This window comes from Citrus clementina, unplaced genomic scaffold (genome assembly GCF_000493195.1).
Source record: "Citrus clementina cultivar Clemenules unplaced genomic scaffold, Citrus_clementina_v1.0 scaffold_3, whole genome shotgun sequence".
Classification (NCBI taxonomy): Eukaryota; Viridiplantae; Streptophyta; class Magnoliopsida; order Sapindales; family Rutaceae; genus Citrus; species Citrus x clementina.
In genome coordinates, this window is record NW_006262339.1 from 7,073,817 (window position 1) to 7,092,008 (window position 18,192).

Sequence of the window (18,192 nt, forward strand, 5' to 3'; positions counted from 1 at the left end):
TTTTATGAGTCGGAACATAAAATTTACATGAGTAAATAAAATTAAGGTGAAAATGGTCCAGCATGTTAAAAAAAAAAAATCAAATTTATTCTTCAATAGTAACATTTTAATGTTAAAAATTAGACTTCATAAATGTAATGGTTATTTAAAAAAAAGAGATATTTACGTGGTACAAATGACAAACACCAGAGATCTGTCATTCTCTTACAAATTAAAAATAATCAAATAAGAGACGAGAAAGAGAGATATAATAAAGTATTTGAATTAATAAAATAATAATAACAGAGAAACTATCAAAGTAAGTGGAAAAATGAAAAAAAAAAAGAAAAATATGTTGGGATAGTTATTACATTTCATTTGTGGATCTACCAGGAATCAAGAATTAGCTCTTAAGAAAACTTATCTCCAAGGAATTTTTATTTCCTAATGCTCTCCACTCAATCTCTGAAATTAAAAACCTGATGATCACAATCAATATATAGATATTGGACCTTTTACTTTACTCATAAGTCATCAATGGTTTTGGAACTAATTTACGAAAATTATGGTTCTTAATTACTTGTCAAAATTGGACGTTGAAGAAATCATACCAACTGCCTAAAATTTACTCCTTTTTTTTTTTTTTTTGCTTTGTGTAATGAATTTGTCATAATGTTAAGCCACAATGAACTTGAAATTAACCTTAGATCTCATTGACTGTGTTGTCTCTATTATATCATTAGTACTTGTATTGATTACGTATCTACTTGCACTACTACAAAAATGACCTTTAACACTTCGTTTCTGACACTTCGTAAAAAGTGTCAGTAATGTTATACATTTGGATCATTTTTTCCATTTAACAAATATGTATCATAAATCACTGGTACTAAGGTGTCAGTAGCATAAAACTCAGTAATTACTAATACTTTAGTATCAGTTATAAAAACAAATATAATTCTAATTATGTTTTTACTTGGACTCGAACTCAATATCTCCGAAGTTAAAATTTTAATTTCAAACTACAAACCACTTGTGTGCATATTTTCTTTGTTTGGTTAAACCGTATATAATTAACTACAACCCTTTGCTATAATTTAACACAAAATTTTCAATCTCCCTCCACCAAAATTTGTTCCCTCTCAAACAAACTAAAATCCAAATCCCTAAAATTCCAAGTGCCTAAATCCCTAACTCTCCCTAAGCGCTAACCAACGGCAGCCCCTCTCTAAGGCCTTAGTAGCACGCACGATGACAACGGCACACGCAGCCCATGCGGCGGCGGCGGCGGCGGCAGCCCAGCAGGTCGTACCACACACTGCAGTAGCTCGCTCGCTTTCACTCTCTCTCTGAAGGCACACACAGCAGCAACAACCCCTCTCTTTCACGCTCGTTTAGTCGCTCTCACTTTCTCCGTCTCTGGTCACCATCTCACCCTCCAGTCTAAATTATTGCTTTTGCAGCCGCGTTCAGCCGTCGCCATTGCGCCGGCCGCCTGAGACAGTGAGTTGAGATTCCACTTTTTAATTTTTTCATTAATTTTTTGTCTAAATTAGATTAGTCAAATACTCAAATTAATTGAGTTGTGAGTAATACTGTAATAATTTAATTTGCCCCGCATCCCCTAAAGAAGGTAAGCAACTCCATTTTTAGGGTTCGTGTAGTAGTTGTCTTGCCTGAATCGCCTTAGTAATCATAAGGTCGGTTTTCTCAAGAAGGGCAACTTCGATCTTTTGGCATTTTCAGTGCTTCTTCCGAATCTCTCTTCACTGTAGCTTGCTTCTGCATGTGATTTGAGGGCCAAGAATTTATCTTAAGGGCGAATCATATTATGTTTCAATTCTCTGTTTGACCCTTTTAACTTTTGAATTTCAACATTATGTGTTTAGTGTTCTGTCAGTTGTTTTATCAAATACATAGGCCTCTGGGCTTTAGACACTAGTGTTCAAAATTGTCATCTAGTTTTTATGGTATCTTTGAGCAGGGGTTTCACTTCATTTGCTTGAATATATAAAAGATCAGTTTTCATTGTCATGGATCAAAAAAAAAAAAAAAGGCTTTGGCCAATGGTACCTCAGGAGGTCAAAGCCAAGGCTTCCAAAGACATTGTTCCCACGATCGATGTGACTCAGTTTGGCTACTTTAAGGTTTTGGGTAAGGGCCTTTTGCTTGAGAATCAACTCGTTGTGGTGAAGCGTTTCCAAAACAGCCAAGAAGAAAATTAAAAAAGCTGGTGGGTCTGTTGTGTTTACTGCTTAGGTTTATGTTATTGCTTTTATAAATTTTTTTCTGATATTTTGGTTTCAGCTTTTGAGTATTTGACTATATATTTTTGGATATTTATATTATCATCGGAAACTTTTCGCTTTATATTAAGACATGTTATTCATTAATAATAATATTTTACAGAAAATGTTTTAATTTCTTTCTTCCATTCGGCACTCGTAGTATTTATTTGATTCGATTTCTATCATGGTGTGTTGATTATGCGGATGATAAGATACTACCTTGCTCCTTTACTTATGCTTGATTCCTTATACTAGAAACATACCTCTAGTAGAGTTGCCATTTATCTACTTTATTGTTGTAAAATTTGTTATAAAATGTATAAGCAATCATTCATTTGAACTCTCTTTATACGCTTAAAATCTGAATTTATGTATGAGGTGTTAGTGTCAATGTTGTTGATCATTTCAGTAAGTAGTGCCAATTTATAATGACCTTGGTGCATTTCTATTCAGTTAGTAAACTTTTGTCATTTAAGTTGTTTATTTGTTTAACAAATGTATAACTAGTTTCTACAAATTTACTTTGTGTATAATAGATAATTCAAAATCTTGGCATAGAGGAAAGTGAAGTTTCTGAGGTAAATAGGGTACTTTACAAAAACTATACCACATTAATGGCTGGTCTAAGATGCATTATATATGTAAGTTTAAATGCACTATTATTTATATACATATCCTTGCAAAAAAAAAACCAATAAAAGCAGTTTCATAAACTGATGTAAATGCTGTTATTATTGTTAATTTGCAGGCTATCTGTTATGACTTCAACAATGATGACTATCATAGGTAACATTATTTTCTTTTCTAATTCATTTGAAAGTGTTAATTTGCAGGGGCTGTTTCTACTATAGAACAGCAACAAGACGGTCCCTGTAAATTTCTAGTGGCTGTTTTCACTGCACAACAGCCCCTACAGATTTCCCGGGGCTGTTTTGTTGCTATTCTAAAGTCAAAACAACTCCTATAATTTTTTTGGGCTATTTTGCAATGGAAATACTTTTGAGGATTGTTGAGGAAGGAGGGGAATGAGAGCGGTAGTTTTTTAGAAGGCTTGATGAGAGTTTCATAAATTTGACAAGTTTTATGAGATTAAAGTGAAAGAAGTTTATGCTAAGGCTGAAAGTTTGAGTGGGCAAATGGATGTTTTGATTGCAGATTTCTGTTGTTTGATTATAAAAAATAAGAAGTTTTTAATTAGATTGACTTAGATGTTTTGTTTTCTGTGACTTGTAGCAGGTTATCCAACATGGTTTCTTCAGACAACTTAAGCTAAGGTTCTTTATTTCTATAACTTTCAGTATTATTGTAATCTTATTTCTTATTGTTTTATTAGTTGTTGAAACGTCCTTCAATTGCTCTGTTTAACTACTCACAATCAATTTGTTTTCGATAATCTATTTCCATACTAATTGATTTTATGTTGTTGTAGGTGGGAAAAAAATGAAGCTGTAGATGGATGTTGAGTGATGTTCTTGTGCTTCTTTTTGGTGGAAACTAAATTCGTACTTTGTGGTTGTTGAAAACTTAATTTAGTACTTATATTTTTCTTTTCCAGATAGTGTTGTAGTTGAATCATGTGAATTTGAGTGATGTATTTGGGATGTTTATTATGTGAATTATATTGTGACATTTTATATATTTAATATATTTTGAGCTTTCTTTTGGTTGTAAAACATTCAGGAAAAATATAATTAGAATAAAAAAAATTTATTAACCAATCTTGCATAACATTATTAAATACTGACACTAAATATTTAAATTGACATTAATAATTTTTTATATTATCGAGCTAGCTTATTATTGATACTATAGTCACATAAATCACTGACGTGTAAATAGTATCATTAAATACCAACATCATCATGTCATTATTTTAGTGATACTATAGTGAAATAAATTACTGACACAAAAATTACTGACACCAAAAATTAGTGTCAATGTGTTCTGGCTTGAGCAACACTGACACAATTAACAAGTGTCAATAAAAGTAATTACTGACGCTAAATTAGTGTCAGTAAAACTCATTTTTCTAGTAGTGTTGGAAAGGAAGATGATCTCATATTAATTTATAATTTTTTTGGGACTTGATTATCTTATGATTATTATTATTGTTCAAATCAAAACTTGGAACCCAATTGAAACGTGGGGGCTTTGTCATAGCATATTGTGAAGAAGTTAAAGCCAAGTTCAAATTCAGAAGTGAAAGCAAAAAAATAAATAACGAATCCTGAAGATGCCACGAACAGAAGGCGATTTCTGGTGATGCTAAGAATTATTTATTTGAGATATTTATTACCGAGGACTTTTCGTCTGCTTCTAGTCTATTCTTCTAGATTACGGGAGTATTAAGATCAAAGCTTAATCAAGATTTTATAACAACCTAAACTCTTCGATAGCGGTCCTTCTAAGACTATAGAATATATTATTAATTAAAAATGTGCTGACTTAAATTTTATACGTGGTAGAATATTTATCATTCTAAATTGAGATAGTCCCTCCACCTGTATGCGTGGGAAAATATTTTAATTTTTTCTTATATCAAAAGTGGCTGCAAATTCGTTATGTAATTAATTATCAGTAGGTTATAATAGGTAGTTAAAAAATAATAATAATAATAGTTCAAGCAGTCTTATCATTTCTGGTAATTGGTAATTATTTCTCATCAAGACTTTTCTTCACTGTCTTTAATGAATGGTTGCACTAACAAATGAAAAGTCTATCAATGCTGTCGGGCCTCAACATCATGTGCCATGTGTGATCAAAGTTCAGTGACATCAGAACCGTACAAATTTCTCTAAATGTATGTGCAATTTATATTTTCCGAGTTCTCATAGTCATATACAGCGCATAATCCGCCTCAAGCTGCGCTTCTTGATAACTATTGCTTGACCCAGCCTGTGGAACGAGACTTCCGTGCATGTATCATCCTTAGTTAGGCCTCAACAAAAAAGACATTAAATTGGAGGCATTTACTTCTTGAATTTGAATTGCCTTTTGATTTTAGTTCCCATCAATTTTTAAGGATTTTGTACTACGTGTCTAGCATTATAGAAGTCAATGAGATGAAACTTATACTAAAAGCTATCTCATCTAGAACTTAATTTATAAGCTATCTCATCTAGAACTTAATTTATTTACTTAGTCCAAAATTACTTGCAACTAGAAATAGGATTTTTATTTTTCAGCCAATGTGTGGGATTCACCTTAACACTCATATCATGACTCATGAGTTTAACTTTGTCACTATTGATAAACTTTTCATTTCTTAATGTAACCTGCTTATGGTTCATGTAGTTTTATTAGTTCATTTTTAGTTCATTTGCTCACGAACTAACTTATACTCAAAAGACTTTCATTGGCTTATGAAATTAGTTAAGTTTGGTTTATTTACCTTATTATTAGTTTATGGTTCATGTAATTAACCTTATCATGTCATTTTGCTCACAAACTAACTTATACTCAAAAAGTAAGATCAATAATTGATGATTGTTTGAAGTTTATATACTTAGTTCAAAATTTATTCTCAGGACTGAAGGTGGGATTGTCGTAGCATTAGTACTGTAAAAGTAGATAATTGAAATTTAATTATTACTTCTCCATATCTAAAAAAGCATCGAAGATCAAGACTAGCCGGCCCCCGATGTAGTCGAGTCATTGCAGCAAAACAAAAATAGAGTAATTAGGCCACCTTGGCCTTTCCCACGAGGAATATTAATAGTCGATTTCCTCGACTATAATTAGGCCACGTTGGCCTGTCCTACGAGGAATAGTCGATTTCCTTGACTATGATTCATGTAATTAAACCAAAACGTCATCAATCATACAAAATTTTTAATAATATAATACGTAATACCAGAGCCACCCCCGGCCACTGCCCGCTTCTATATAAAGCCTCAGAAGCATCACACATAAACCAAACTTATCTATTTTCATATTCATTATCCTCTCCAAAATGAAGTTCGTTAAAGCTCTTCCCATTTCTTCTGCTCTTCTTATTATCATTTCCATCACCCTGACTCATGCTGCCAAATTCGATATCACAAACAATTGCCCCGACACCGTCTGGGCCGCCGCTGTGCCCGGAGGCGGCAGGCAACTCGACAAGGGTCAAACATGGACCATCACCGCCGAGCCAGGCACAAAAGCAGCCCGCATTTGGGCTCGAACCAAATGCCAGTTTGATGCTTCCGGCAAAGGCAAATGCGAGACCGGTGACTGTAACGGACTCCTCGAGTGCCAAGGCTACGGTGCAGCACCTAACACCTTGGCCGAGTACGCGTTGAAGCAATTCAATGACATGGATTTCATTGACATGTCCAACATTGACGGATTCAATGTTCCCATGGAATTTAGCTCTGTCTCTCCCTCATGCAACCGCGTGATCAAGTGCACTGCTAACATTCTTGGCGAGTGCCCGAATGAATTGAAGGTTCCTGGAGGATGTAACGGGCCGTGCCCCGTGTTCAAGACCGACGAGTACTGTTGCAATTCAGGCAACTGCGGACCTACAGGTTTCTCCAAGTTTTTCAAGGATAGGTGCCCGGATGTTTACAGTTACCCTAAGGATGACGCTACCAGCACATTTACTTGCCCGACTGGGACAGACTACAAGGTTGTATTCTGCCCCTGAAGCATTTTTTTTCAGGGGTAGAAATGGAAATAGAAAACTATACGACATAGCCTTCTATATCTGTTATAATATTGGAATAAGGACCGTGTGGTCTTCACTGCCATAGAGCTGGAGCAGGCACATGTAGTTATGTGCGTGTATGAACTATAATTTGTTCGTGAATTAAAAGGAGAATAACTGAAATTTTATGGGGCTTCTTTACATGCTGAGTTTTAACACATTTCTATACGTGAGAGGTTACACATTAATTAGCAAACAACAACAACCCAATAATAACGATTCACTGTATGTATATATTTGCGTTGAACAACTACCGGCCAAATTGATAGTTAAAACTAAATAAAAATGTATCTGTTTAATTATATTATCATTGCCTAATTGTACTTGCGTGTAAAAAGGTGTTATTATAGAGATCAAATCAATTTTTCATCTTTACCCCTCCCAAAAGTCAATTTTATTATTAGAAAAATATTAGAGTCCGGGTGCTCTCCTAGTCTAATATTTCCTAAACTTTTCTTAAAATAACAACACGTGTCATTTAAGTCTTTCTACAGGATTTGATCTATCTTACGCTTGCTTTATAAAACAGCAAAACACGTGGTTTTGTTATTTAGCTAAAACCGCGAGCCCTGTTTTAATCAAATTGCGTTCTCTTTCTTTACTTTCTTTTCTCACAAACTTCAAATTTTTGCCTGTAAACTGGAGCAAAGCAGAAATATTGGCGTGAATTCGTTAACAATTTTGAATGTAATGGAATTAGACGAGAATTGAATTGCATCGTTGTTATCGCTGTTACTGCTAGTCCGCAATAATAACTGGAGACACTTGAAGTTATTGATTTTGTCTGATATTGGATCCTCCTATTGTGATCGCTATTCCTATTTTACTACATATATTGATCCTCTTCTCTCATTTGCAAGTTGATTTTGGTCCTTAAATTGATGGTTGATAATAAAAATTAAAAAGGGAGGAAGGGGGGAGGGAAGAGAGAAAAACATGCCCATTAATTATCAAATCTTGTTTCGATGCACATGAAATAGAGAAGAACAAACGACTGAGAAGAAAAAAAAAAGATTAAAAAAAAAAGGAAAAGACCCTTGTAAAGAAGTGCAGTTAACGTTTACTAGACGTTTGTTGATTTCAGAGTTTTCAGTTAATCAACAAAATAATGTGTTTTTGTATTTATTGAGAAAAAAATTTAAAATAAATTAAATCTTAACTGTAGAAAGACTTAAATAATATGTATCATTATCTCAAGAAAAACTTAAAAAATATTAAATTAAGAGAAGATCTACATAGAGAGTTACACATTATACAAATTCGCGCAAATTTGTAATTTATACATACAACAAAAACAGTGTCACCAATTTAAAAATATGACATCATCTTATTCAGATTGATCCAACACAGTCCATCCTTTCCGAAGGCCCAATTTAAAAGGATATTGGGCCTGACTTGATAACGAATTTTTTGGACCAGAATTTGTGCTATAACCTACAAAGAAAGACCAAGTACTCATAGGGGTGGGTACGGTTCGCTTCACTTCGAAATTAAGTAGAACCGATTTAAATCGGTTATTTTATAAAAAGAACCGAACTCAAATAGATCGGTTCGGTTTTTTCGATTCTGAACCTATTGGGCCTATTTTGAAATTTGAAATTTTTAGCCCATTGGGCCTCATGAATGTAATAATTTTTTTCAACAATTAGTTCATTCTAATTTCATTACAAATATTAACAATAAATACAAAGTATTCAAAACACTAATATCTTACTAACTACTAATAAGGTATTCACAAAATATGAAATATTAAAATTTTAAAATACATAACCAAACTTCAATACTCCATCTACATAAACATAATCATAATGTTGTAAAGACAAATAAAAATAACAACAATTACAACTTACAACACAAAATAAAAAGAAAATTTAAAAACAAACGCCAACAATATTCTCTCATCTTCACCAAAAAAAAAAAATTACAAATAAACGGCAACAACATTCTCCCATTTTCATCAATATCAACATTAACTTTAGGCATTTTCCAACTCAATATTTAGATTTATAAAAAAAAAATTTAACACATGTTGATTTGAATAAAATTTAAAATTAATTTAGTTTTTCGGTTCGATTTTTCGGTTCAGTTGAGTGAACTGAATACCAAACCGACATTTCGATTTTTTTTATAAATAATATATTTCGATTTTTTTAAATAAAAACCGATCCGAATTAAAAAAAACTGTAGGTTCGATTCAGTATTTTTAAGACCACAGTTTTTTTTCCCACCCCTAGGTACTCACCTTTGCTCGTTTTCGCCGTAAGGCATTCCAAATGCCTCCTTGTATTAACTCGATAACTTGGTTTGACCCGACTCTCCACCCCGTGTTTAGTCTCTGTTGACTTTTGACTTAACTGGATGTGGAGTTTGGAGCCCCACGACGATAGTTATAGTAGTAATTAATAATAATAAATATCTCATCATCATCTTAATATGGAAATTTCCAACGAGGGTTCCTGTAAAATTTTCTACCCAGCTAGCTGCAAGCCTGCAACAACAAAACAGAGCTCAATTAAATCAAAGACGAGTACATTAGAGTTGTTAAATATCTACAAGTACAAGATGAGCTTCTCCAATTTCCTCTTTTTGTCTGCTTTATCCAGTTTTATCCTGTGGTCGACTAGCATCGATGCAACCGTTTTCGAAGTCCAGAACAACTGCAGCTACACGGTCTGGGCAGCAGCAAATCCTAGCGGCGGCAGGGAACTATACCAAGGCCAATCATGGATAGTCAACACCGACCCCAATTTTAACGACATAGGCCGCATCTGGGCTCGAATCAATTGCCGCTTTAATGTGAGCAATGGCACCGGAAAATGTGAGAGTGGTGACTGTAACGGGGTTCTTTACTGCGTATCAGACGGTGCACCCCCAGTCATCTTAGCAGAATATTCATTTCAAGGAGTCAACAACATGGGTTTCTTTGATGTCTCCGTGGTTGATGGATTCAATGTTCCTATTGAATTTAAAGGAACGTCTAGCGGATGCAATAAAGTGATCAAATGTAGAGGTGACATTAATGGATTGTGCCCCACTGAGTTGAGGCACCCCGGTGGATGCAACCATCCATGTTCAGTCTTAAAAAATGACCAGTTTTGTTGCACTTGTTCTAATTCTACTGCGACTAATTGTGGCCCTACCACGGCCTACTTCAAAATTTTCAAGGATCTGTGCCCAGATGCTTACTCTTACGCCTTGGATGATGCCACTAGCACATTCACTTGCCCGACTGGCACCGACTATAAGGTCGTGTTTTGTCCTTGATCCTTGAACCATCTCTGCTTTTTCTTTTTCCCCTTACTGCCCGTGCTTTCTTGCTTTCTTTTTTTTTTAATTTTTTATTTCTTTAATGTTTAACTATTCTTTCTTTCAATTGGATCGCCGACTATTTATCATTGCTCTATGAGCTAATAGAAACATGACACACATACCGAAAATAAAAGGGAAATTTACAGTAATAATAAAAAAAAATTTGCTTTTTTTCATTTTAACCCCCCACAAATATTTCTATCAACATTAGCCATTAAACAACCTTTGAGACCAAAATACCCCTCCCTCATCTCTCCCCCAACACTCTGTTTCACTCATCTCTCCCAAACCGATCCAACTCCCATCATCGGCGTTGACATCAACCCTCGTCGGCAGCGGCTCCATCTCTCACCGGCATCCGATCTACGATCTACAACCTTCAACAAAACCTAGGTTAGTCATTTTTCTAATTTTCATTAATTTAAAATGAGATTTTAGAATAATAATAGTTATAGCTTGAGAATAATAGTGGTGGTGATGATGTTTGTGGTGGTTGGTGGTGTTTGGGAGTATTGTTTTCGATTTTGGAGTGATTGCGCTTAATTTTGGGGGTGGGGAGGGAGGGGGGCAGGGCGCGCGCGCGCGCCCATCGCTAGGCAGCAGCGCGCGGCCATGCGCGGCCTGCTGTCGCACAAAAAATTAGTATTTTTTTTTGAGTAATGATACAACCACAAACTCTTGTACAAACTTATTTTGTACAAACTGACGTGGCATTAATTCATTGGTTGAATGAAAATATAAATTAATAAAAACAAATCATGTGGGCCAAGTGATATTTAATTCAACCAATCTTATCATGCCACATCAGTTTGTACAAAATAAATTTGTATAAGAGTTTGTAGCTGTATCATTACTCTTTTTTTTTTACGAGTCAATTTTTTTTTTCTGTAAATGTAATGTAATAATTTTATAAATATTACAGATACATGGCGAAATTAGAATCACCGGATATCGAAGTAGGCAAGATGTATTTTCGTTATGCCGATCACTTTCCTGGTCGAATTTCGAGCATGTGTATGTTATCTTCGGTCGTAAAAGCCATCGAGGAAAAATTAACGAAGCGGCAGTTATTCATGTTCAAAAAGGATATATTTGGGCATTTCTTGGAGTGTCGAAGTTTTCCATTTAGTGGGGTGATTTTGCACAATCTTTTACTGCGGCAAGTGGCCCATGAAGAAGATAGTCGTGAAGATCAGTTATGGTTTCAAATTGGTAAGCATTTGATTCGCTTGTCAATTGTCGAATGGTGCTTGGTTACTGGACTTTCATTTGGTGTTGATACCAATAAAAAAAATGATGAAATGGAGCAGAGGCTACGGAATACGTATTTTGGTGGTGTGCATCGTAAGATTAATGTGAAGCAATTCGATGCAGTATTTAAGGAGTTGAAATTCGAGGAAATGGACGCATTAAAGATTGCGCTGTTTTATTTTGCGGACAGAGTACTAAATGCAAGAAAAAATCACTGTCAAGTCAATTTCGAGTGGCTTGACCAAGTTGATGATATACAGTACTTTCGAAAGCGTCCATGGGGTCTATTGTCGTGGGAAATGATTTAAGAGAGTCTTGACAATGCACTGTTCGAGAAAGACGAGAAATTTAAGAAGACTCGGTTGAAAAATCCAGATCATAATATTGAAAAATACAATCTTTACGGCTTTACGTCTGGGGTTCAGGTGCGTTTTTTTTCTGCGATATTAATAAGTTTTATAGTATTAAATATTTGATAGTTGTTTTATTTGATTTTTCACTTTGGTTGTTGTAGGCTTGGATTTACGAAGCAATCGGAGGGTTCCCATCAACATGGGTCGTCAAAACGAAGAATAAGATTCCCCGCATTCTGCAATGGAACCACATGGCGTCTTCGAGAATCAACTTTGCGGAGGTTTATTCGTTCTTCAACGACGAATCTCGTCTTGTAAGTAATATGTATTACTTATTTTTTTAACTTTACTAAATTTAAGTTATGTATACTTACTCAATTGAATTTATGGCAGGGGGACGTTTTACAAACTCTTGAGCCAAATTCAAAGGAGAGTAGCAGAAAATATTGGCTCTCTGTGAAGGATTACGTGCCAAGCATTCCAGACTGGGTTCATAAGGTCGGTATACTCTAAGTACTAACAATTTTTTAATCGAAATATTTGACTTTTCATTTACTAATTTTAAATGATACTTTATACAGCACCAATCCTCAATCAACGCGATGCCGTCGGTTACAAGGCAATCAGACGAGCATGACGATCATGACAACATACCAAACCCAATACCAGAGCAGCGTCATGACACTTCTGAGGATGAGGTGGCTGTTGATGACCACCAGCATCAAACAGACAACTCTGATGACGCACGAGATTATGAGGTTATAAATAATATACGATATTTTTCCTTTATAAATTATTAATTTTTTATTGTTATTCTAAAGTTTTATTTTTTTCTTTTGTAATAGTCGAGGACAAAGCAGTTTAATGATTACATACAACGACGGCTGGATAAGATTGATTGTAACGTGTATGAAATAAAGTCAGAATTAAAAGATTTTAAAGAAACCGTTGTTGGCTTCATCGAAACATTTTCTAAACGTCTAAATAAGGATTCTCCCGCTGCACGCTCGTATACGGTGAGCAAATTTAAATTTAATAATTATGTTCGTTTAACTTTTAATTTAATAGTTGTTTAATATGTTCTTCTTGGCGAATGGACAAGCCCCGGATGACTATGGAGTGTATACTGACGTGGGCAATGAAAATTTGTCTACGCCCACGTCATTGTATAGTTTCTACGGGGATGTTAGTGGGGAGAGCGTGCAGGTGTTCACTGAGGTGCCTCCGGGCGTTAGTAAGTTTGGCTGCGCGTACATACCGTCGTATGTTTATAACAGTCCTTACATGATTCCTCCGGTCAGGCGAGGACAGCACGTCCGGCCTTTACCTCGACCCCAAATCATGGAGCATGCGATTGACATGAGTACGAGTGTGAATGTAAATCCACTTAGAGAATTAGAGGACTCTAGTCTGTTTGCTGAGTTTGATCGATGGTTCACTGGTGATAGCAGAGGCCGCCGGAGAGTCCAGCACCCGCGGTCATTCTTTGAAATAATTTTGGGTACAGCTTCGATGGGATGGCTAGGCGATGAGGTATTTTTATTTTCAAAGTTATGTATACTGTTGTGGCTTTGTTTCACCAAAATTTTTCTTTTTAATCGTTATATTTCTATTTCTCAACAGCATAATCACGAGTATCTCCGCTTGATTAGCGAGAAACAACGGCAGTACCCAAATGCCTTACTCCAACGTGTCACACATACTGACACATTTTTTTGGGTAACGTGCCGACAAAACTTATAAATACTATTTAATTTTTTTTAATTATTGCCTTTAAGTTTTGTTTATTTATGCATTTCTTGGTTATCTATGTACTAAGTGTTCTTGAATCAGTTATGGAACAACATGGATTGTGCGGTCGATTCATTAGTATTCGACGACCGCGTGAATAGTTATCTTTGTGGGCGACAGCACACAATGTCCAAATCAATGACGGATGTTGATATGGTATGTATTTTATTGCATTTTATATACAAGTTGTCGATTTTTCTTAGTTGTTTATCAATTTCATATATAACGAACATGTTTTTGTATTTTTATATACAGTTACTCATCCCTGTTAACTTGGACGGCGAGCATTGGGTACTGGCACGAGTAGACTTTTGGAAAAACAAAGTCTGGATTTATGACTCATTACTCACATGCCGCGACGACAAAAGATACAGGTTGAAATTCAAGCCACTTGAAGTTATCTTCCCTCGATGGTTGGAATATGTTGGGTTCTACAACATCCGACCTAAGTTGCGGAGTGCCGACCCCTGGAAAGTTATCGCAGTTAGGAGCGCGCCACAACAGGAGCCCGGAACTGGCGATTGCGGTGTTTTTGTATTGATGGTTACGATGTATTTAATGTTCGGGCTTGGATTGGAGTTTAACGCTAGTCATGTCGAATACTTTAGAAAGAAGATTGTGGTTGACATATTTAATGACGATATTGTATTGTAAACCGTTGTAGTAATTTAAATTTTTAAACTTGAATTTTTTTTTAATTTGCGCACTTAAGTTTATATAATTTTAATGCTCACATTTTAATATTTTAAAATAAAAGAAAGTTTTATGACATATAAGTGTACAATACACAAAACACAATAACAACTAACTTCGAGTCGACGCAATTAGATTCTTACATCGCTTACGATTATGGCTCAGTTCATGACACCGCCCGCATCTTACAGTTCGCCTGTTAACGTCCTCGCCAGCCGAGGGTATTCTGAGCTCTTTACGACGGCCAGGTGGTGGTGCCTCAACTAGTGGGTATACTTGCATTTCCTGAATTTCATCTGGAATTTCCCAATCAGCCACATCACCAACTGGCTCTACTGGTCGTGCATAAGCCATCGCCAATGATTCTGTAGTGTAAAAGTCCGAGCATAGGTTAATAAAATCCACCCGGTGTGTTAGACACGCCGCAATTGCATGAGCACATACAAGCTGATCAAGCTAAAACACTCTGCATGTGCAAGTTCTCTGTTGCAAGTCAACCAAACCTTCCTTAAGCCCACCGCCTACCACTTGAAATCGATGCGGAGACACCGGCCGAGCTATCATTCTTTGAGCTATAGTTCTCCTCTCGGTGACTATTTCATCCGCCCATGTTGTTAGCCGAGTAGTCATTGATTCAGCCACAATTTTTCTATCATAGAACCATTGCTGCATTGTTTTCCTAAAATGATCAACAAGATTAGTAACAGGAAATTTTCGAGGTTCCCGCATGAAAGAATTAACACTCTCCGCGATGTTGGTGGTAAGTATGCTGTACCTCCTACCTTCAAACTGAGACCTTGCCCAATTACACGTACCGACATTATTTTCTAGGTAATCAGCCGCACCAGAGTGGATTATCCACAACCCTTCAAGTTGTCTCTTAAATTCCTCGTGGCCATATGCTTTTGCTGCATTAATAAAGACAGGCTCAAATTGATCCCAAAGAGCTTTGGACATTCTAAATTGAGACTTAATGTTACCTTTGACGTGGTAAAAACAAACGCCATGAGTTGCATTGTGAAATACTTTAAGAACGGCTTTCCTTATGGCAGTGCATCGATCAGAGATAATTACCAACTCAGGTCTATCGCCAATCACTCCGTGTAACTTCATCATAAACCATTCCCAAGCATCATTGTTTTCTGAATCCATGATCCCAATGGCTAACGGATACAATTGATTGTTACCATCAAGACATGTTGCCACGAACATGCTTCCATGATATAGTCCCTTCAGATGAGTACCATCTACAGCAATGACAGGCCGAATGTACTGCATAAAACTCTTGATGGAAGATCCGAGTGCTACAAAATAGTACAAGAAATTACAATCTCCATCCTGCTCGAGGTGAGTGATTGTACCCTCATTAGCTGTAGTTAGTACGTGAGAGTATTTAGGGAGCAAGTTGTATGACTCTGTAGGGTTGTCTCGAACTATTTCAAGACCAACTTCTCTCACCCGATATGCCTACTGGTATGTTAACTGAACACCGTATTCCTATTGCATATCTGCTCTTATATCATTCGGAGTATAAATCCTCTTGTCTTGAATATATTTTTCTGCGATAATATGACCGACAACCCGGCTCCTTACTTGATGACGTCCATAAACCAATACCTCATTATGACAAGTGTGTACATTGTCAATTCTCTTCACCACCCAAGGAACATTTTGCTCGTTCGAACATCTAGTTGCTCGAATACGCCATTTACATGATTCTGAACAACAGTGAGCCTCGAAACGTGTCGTAGTAGACCGTGCAATCTTGAAATCAAACTTATCTCTAAAGGCAACCTTGCGTAGTTGTAATATAAACTCATTCTTCTCAGCAAATAGCTTACCCACACTGATATCATCTGAATCACAACTGCTAACAAAGCTTGGAGCAACCATGTTCGAAGGCAAAGTTGGAGCAAGACTTGTAAGGGGGTCAATTCGCCTTCTCAATCGCACCATAGAAGGACTATGTCTATTGCCTTTGTTATTCACAGGAGTATTGTCTTCACACTCATCGTCGTGCTGAAACGACGAAACATTCGAAGGACCGGCTCCTCCATCATCACCATCATTATTGAAATGAGTGCCCCTGGTATTATTAGAAGGTTCTGCACAAACATTATCCCCCTCTGTCTCATGATGAAAATCATCATTGTCCCGAAAATCATTGTTGTGATACGGAGAATACTGTTGCTCCAACGACGTCGTTATTGGAAATACCGTTATCATCAATGTTGTCATAATTGTCGTGGATTGGAGAGTAATATTGCTGCAGCGATATTGTCCTTGGCAACACCTCTTCATCATTATCGGGGCCAGACATATTTGCTCTAAACGAAGTTTCTGTATCGACATGTGGCTCAATACCTTCGCTCGGAACTCGAGGTGATGTGGTCACGAATATAGGAATGCATCCAAAATTGGCTATGTCGGATGCCATATGCAACACAACCCTCACCATTTCATCATCAAATATATCTATGGGCAGTGCACATATACGATATAATGTGTTACTAGACCTCAAAGTTGTCTTCATTGTAATACTATATTCATTAGGGTTTATTTGTAACACCTCGTATACTCTTGTCAATAACTGATCAAACAGACAATTTTTCCCAACAAAAAAAGCTCGATTTTTACCATTCACATACTCCATACGACCATCCTCTAATGTCTCCCACCAACCATCGTAACACAATTCAAGTACAACTGAATCCATTAAGCCTGAAATTATAAAAAAAAAATTAATTGGATCCGGATCAAATTAATACAGTTTTAATGAATCTCCAAGGCTTGGTGCGACAGGCACCCTGTCGCCAGATTCACCCACGACTCAGTTCAGCAAGTTCAGAAAATAACTCATACCACTAAGTGATGCCGATTAGTGTTGGATTCGGATAGATTATGATCGGATTTCACCTTTACTGTTGTCTTTTGCCGTCGACGTTGGTTGATGATTAAGCTGCGTTTGGTTTGACGATATGGGAGAAAGATTGTTGCTTTTGGTCTGTAAAGAAGGGTAATTTGGGGAGAAAGACTTGTGTTTGGCTAATGTTGATAGAAAAAAATTGAGAGGGTTAGTTGTGAAAATAACAAAATATTTATGGTTATTTTCGTAAATTTCCCAAAATAAAATACGAAGTAGATGTTTTCTATTTGAACGTATTGAGCCTCTTGTTCTTTTTTCTTTAATTTTTTTTTTGAACATATAAGAGAAAAAAGAACAACAATAATTGGTCATTTTTTTATTGCCTAATGACAATCACATTAGACCTGTTGTCTCTTGTCTGTTGGTCAGTTTGGATAAGTGTTATTTTCAGTCTTATGATGGTGTGCTGAGAAAAATCCTTTAATCAAATCGCATCCCAATTCCCACATGTTATCAATAAAAATAAGTATAAATAAGGCAAGTTTAGTAATGTTACAGCTTTTAAAATAATAGTTGTTAGTGGTATTATTGACTATAAGGTTGTATTCTGCCCCATGGGAATAGAAAACTATACGACATAGGGTGCGTTTGGGATTGAGGTTGGGCAGCTGTAGCTTAAAAGCTACAGCACTAAAGTGTTTGGTAAACACTAACCGCTGTAGCTTTTAAGCTATATTGATATGATTTTTCACTTGTATAATACAAAATTTATTATATCTTTAATAATTTTATCAAAATTATTATTTAAAATTTATATTTACTATATATTATTAACTTTTGTTTCATAATTACAGCTTTTTTTTCACAGCAGCTGTAGCTTAAAAGCTACAGCACCTCAATCCCAAACGCATCCATAGTCTTCTGTATCTGTTAGAACATTGGAATAAGGACCGTGTGGTCTTCACAGTCATT

General features: G+C 35.9%; 3 protein-coding genes across 3 annotated transcripts; 2 read left to right on the plus strand and 1 right to left on the minus strand.

Annotated features, from left to right (window-relative positions):
* The first annotated feature begins 6,161 nt into the window (after window positions 1-6,161).
* Window positions 6,162-7,098, plus strand: LOC18046477 (thaumatin-like protein). The gene has a single exon (XM_006440512.2). It carries the CDS (start codon window positions 6,220-6,222, stop codon window positions 6,895-6,897), a length of 678 nt encoding a protein of 225 aa, XP_006440575.1. The 5' UTR covers window positions 6,162-6,219; the 3' UTR covers window positions 6,898-7,098.
* A 2,112-nt stretch (window positions 7,099-9,210) lies between these two features.
* Window positions 9,211-10,245, plus strand: LOC18046478 (protein P21). Its single transcript, XM_006440513.2, has one exon. The coding sequence runs from the start codon at window positions 9,391-9,393 to the stop codon at window positions 10,219-10,221; it is 831 nt and encodes a 276-aa protein (XP_006440576.1). The 5' UTR covers window positions 9,211-9,390; the 3' UTR covers window positions 10,222-10,245.
* A 4,220-nt stretch (window positions 10,246-14,465) lies between these two features.
* LOC112100373 lies at window positions 14,466-16,812 on the minus strand. The gene is made up of 4 exons (XM_024189706.1): window positions 16,572-16,812; window positions 15,972-16,480; window positions 14,858-15,821; window positions 14,466-14,719 (listed from the first exon to the last, which is right to left on the minus strand). Exons 1-4 carry the CDS (start codon window positions 16,810-16,812, stop codon window positions 14,466-14,468), a joined length of 1,968 nt encoding a protein of 655 aa, XP_024045474.1.
* Window positions 16,813-18,192: the final 1,380 nt, after the last annotated feature.

What these genes read in the sequence shown, in the direction of transcription:
- LOC18046478 (XM_006440513.2), top strand. Translation starts at nt 9,391, where the DNA reads ATGGAAATTTCCAACGAGGGTTCCTGTAAAATTTTCTACCCAGCTAGC.
- LOC112100373 (XM_024189706.1), bottom strand. Translation starts at nt 16,812, where the DNA reads ATGGTGAGGGTTGTGTTGCATATGGCATCCGACATAGCCAATTTTGGA. An exon ending in TGACAACATTGATGATAACG is followed by an intron (nt 16,481 to 16,571) that starts GTATTTCCAATA and finishes ATCATGAGACAG; the next exon opens with AGGGGGATAATGTTTGTGCA. An exon ending in TACACACTTGTCATAATGAG is followed by an intron (nt 15,822 to 15,971) that starts GTATTGGTTTAT and finishes ACATACCAGTAG; the next exon opens with GCATATCGGGTGAGAGAAGT.
- LOC18046477 (XM_006440512.2), top strand. Translation starts at nt 6,220, where the DNA reads ATGAAGTTCGTTAAAGCTCTTCCCATTTCTTCTGCTCTTCTTATTATC.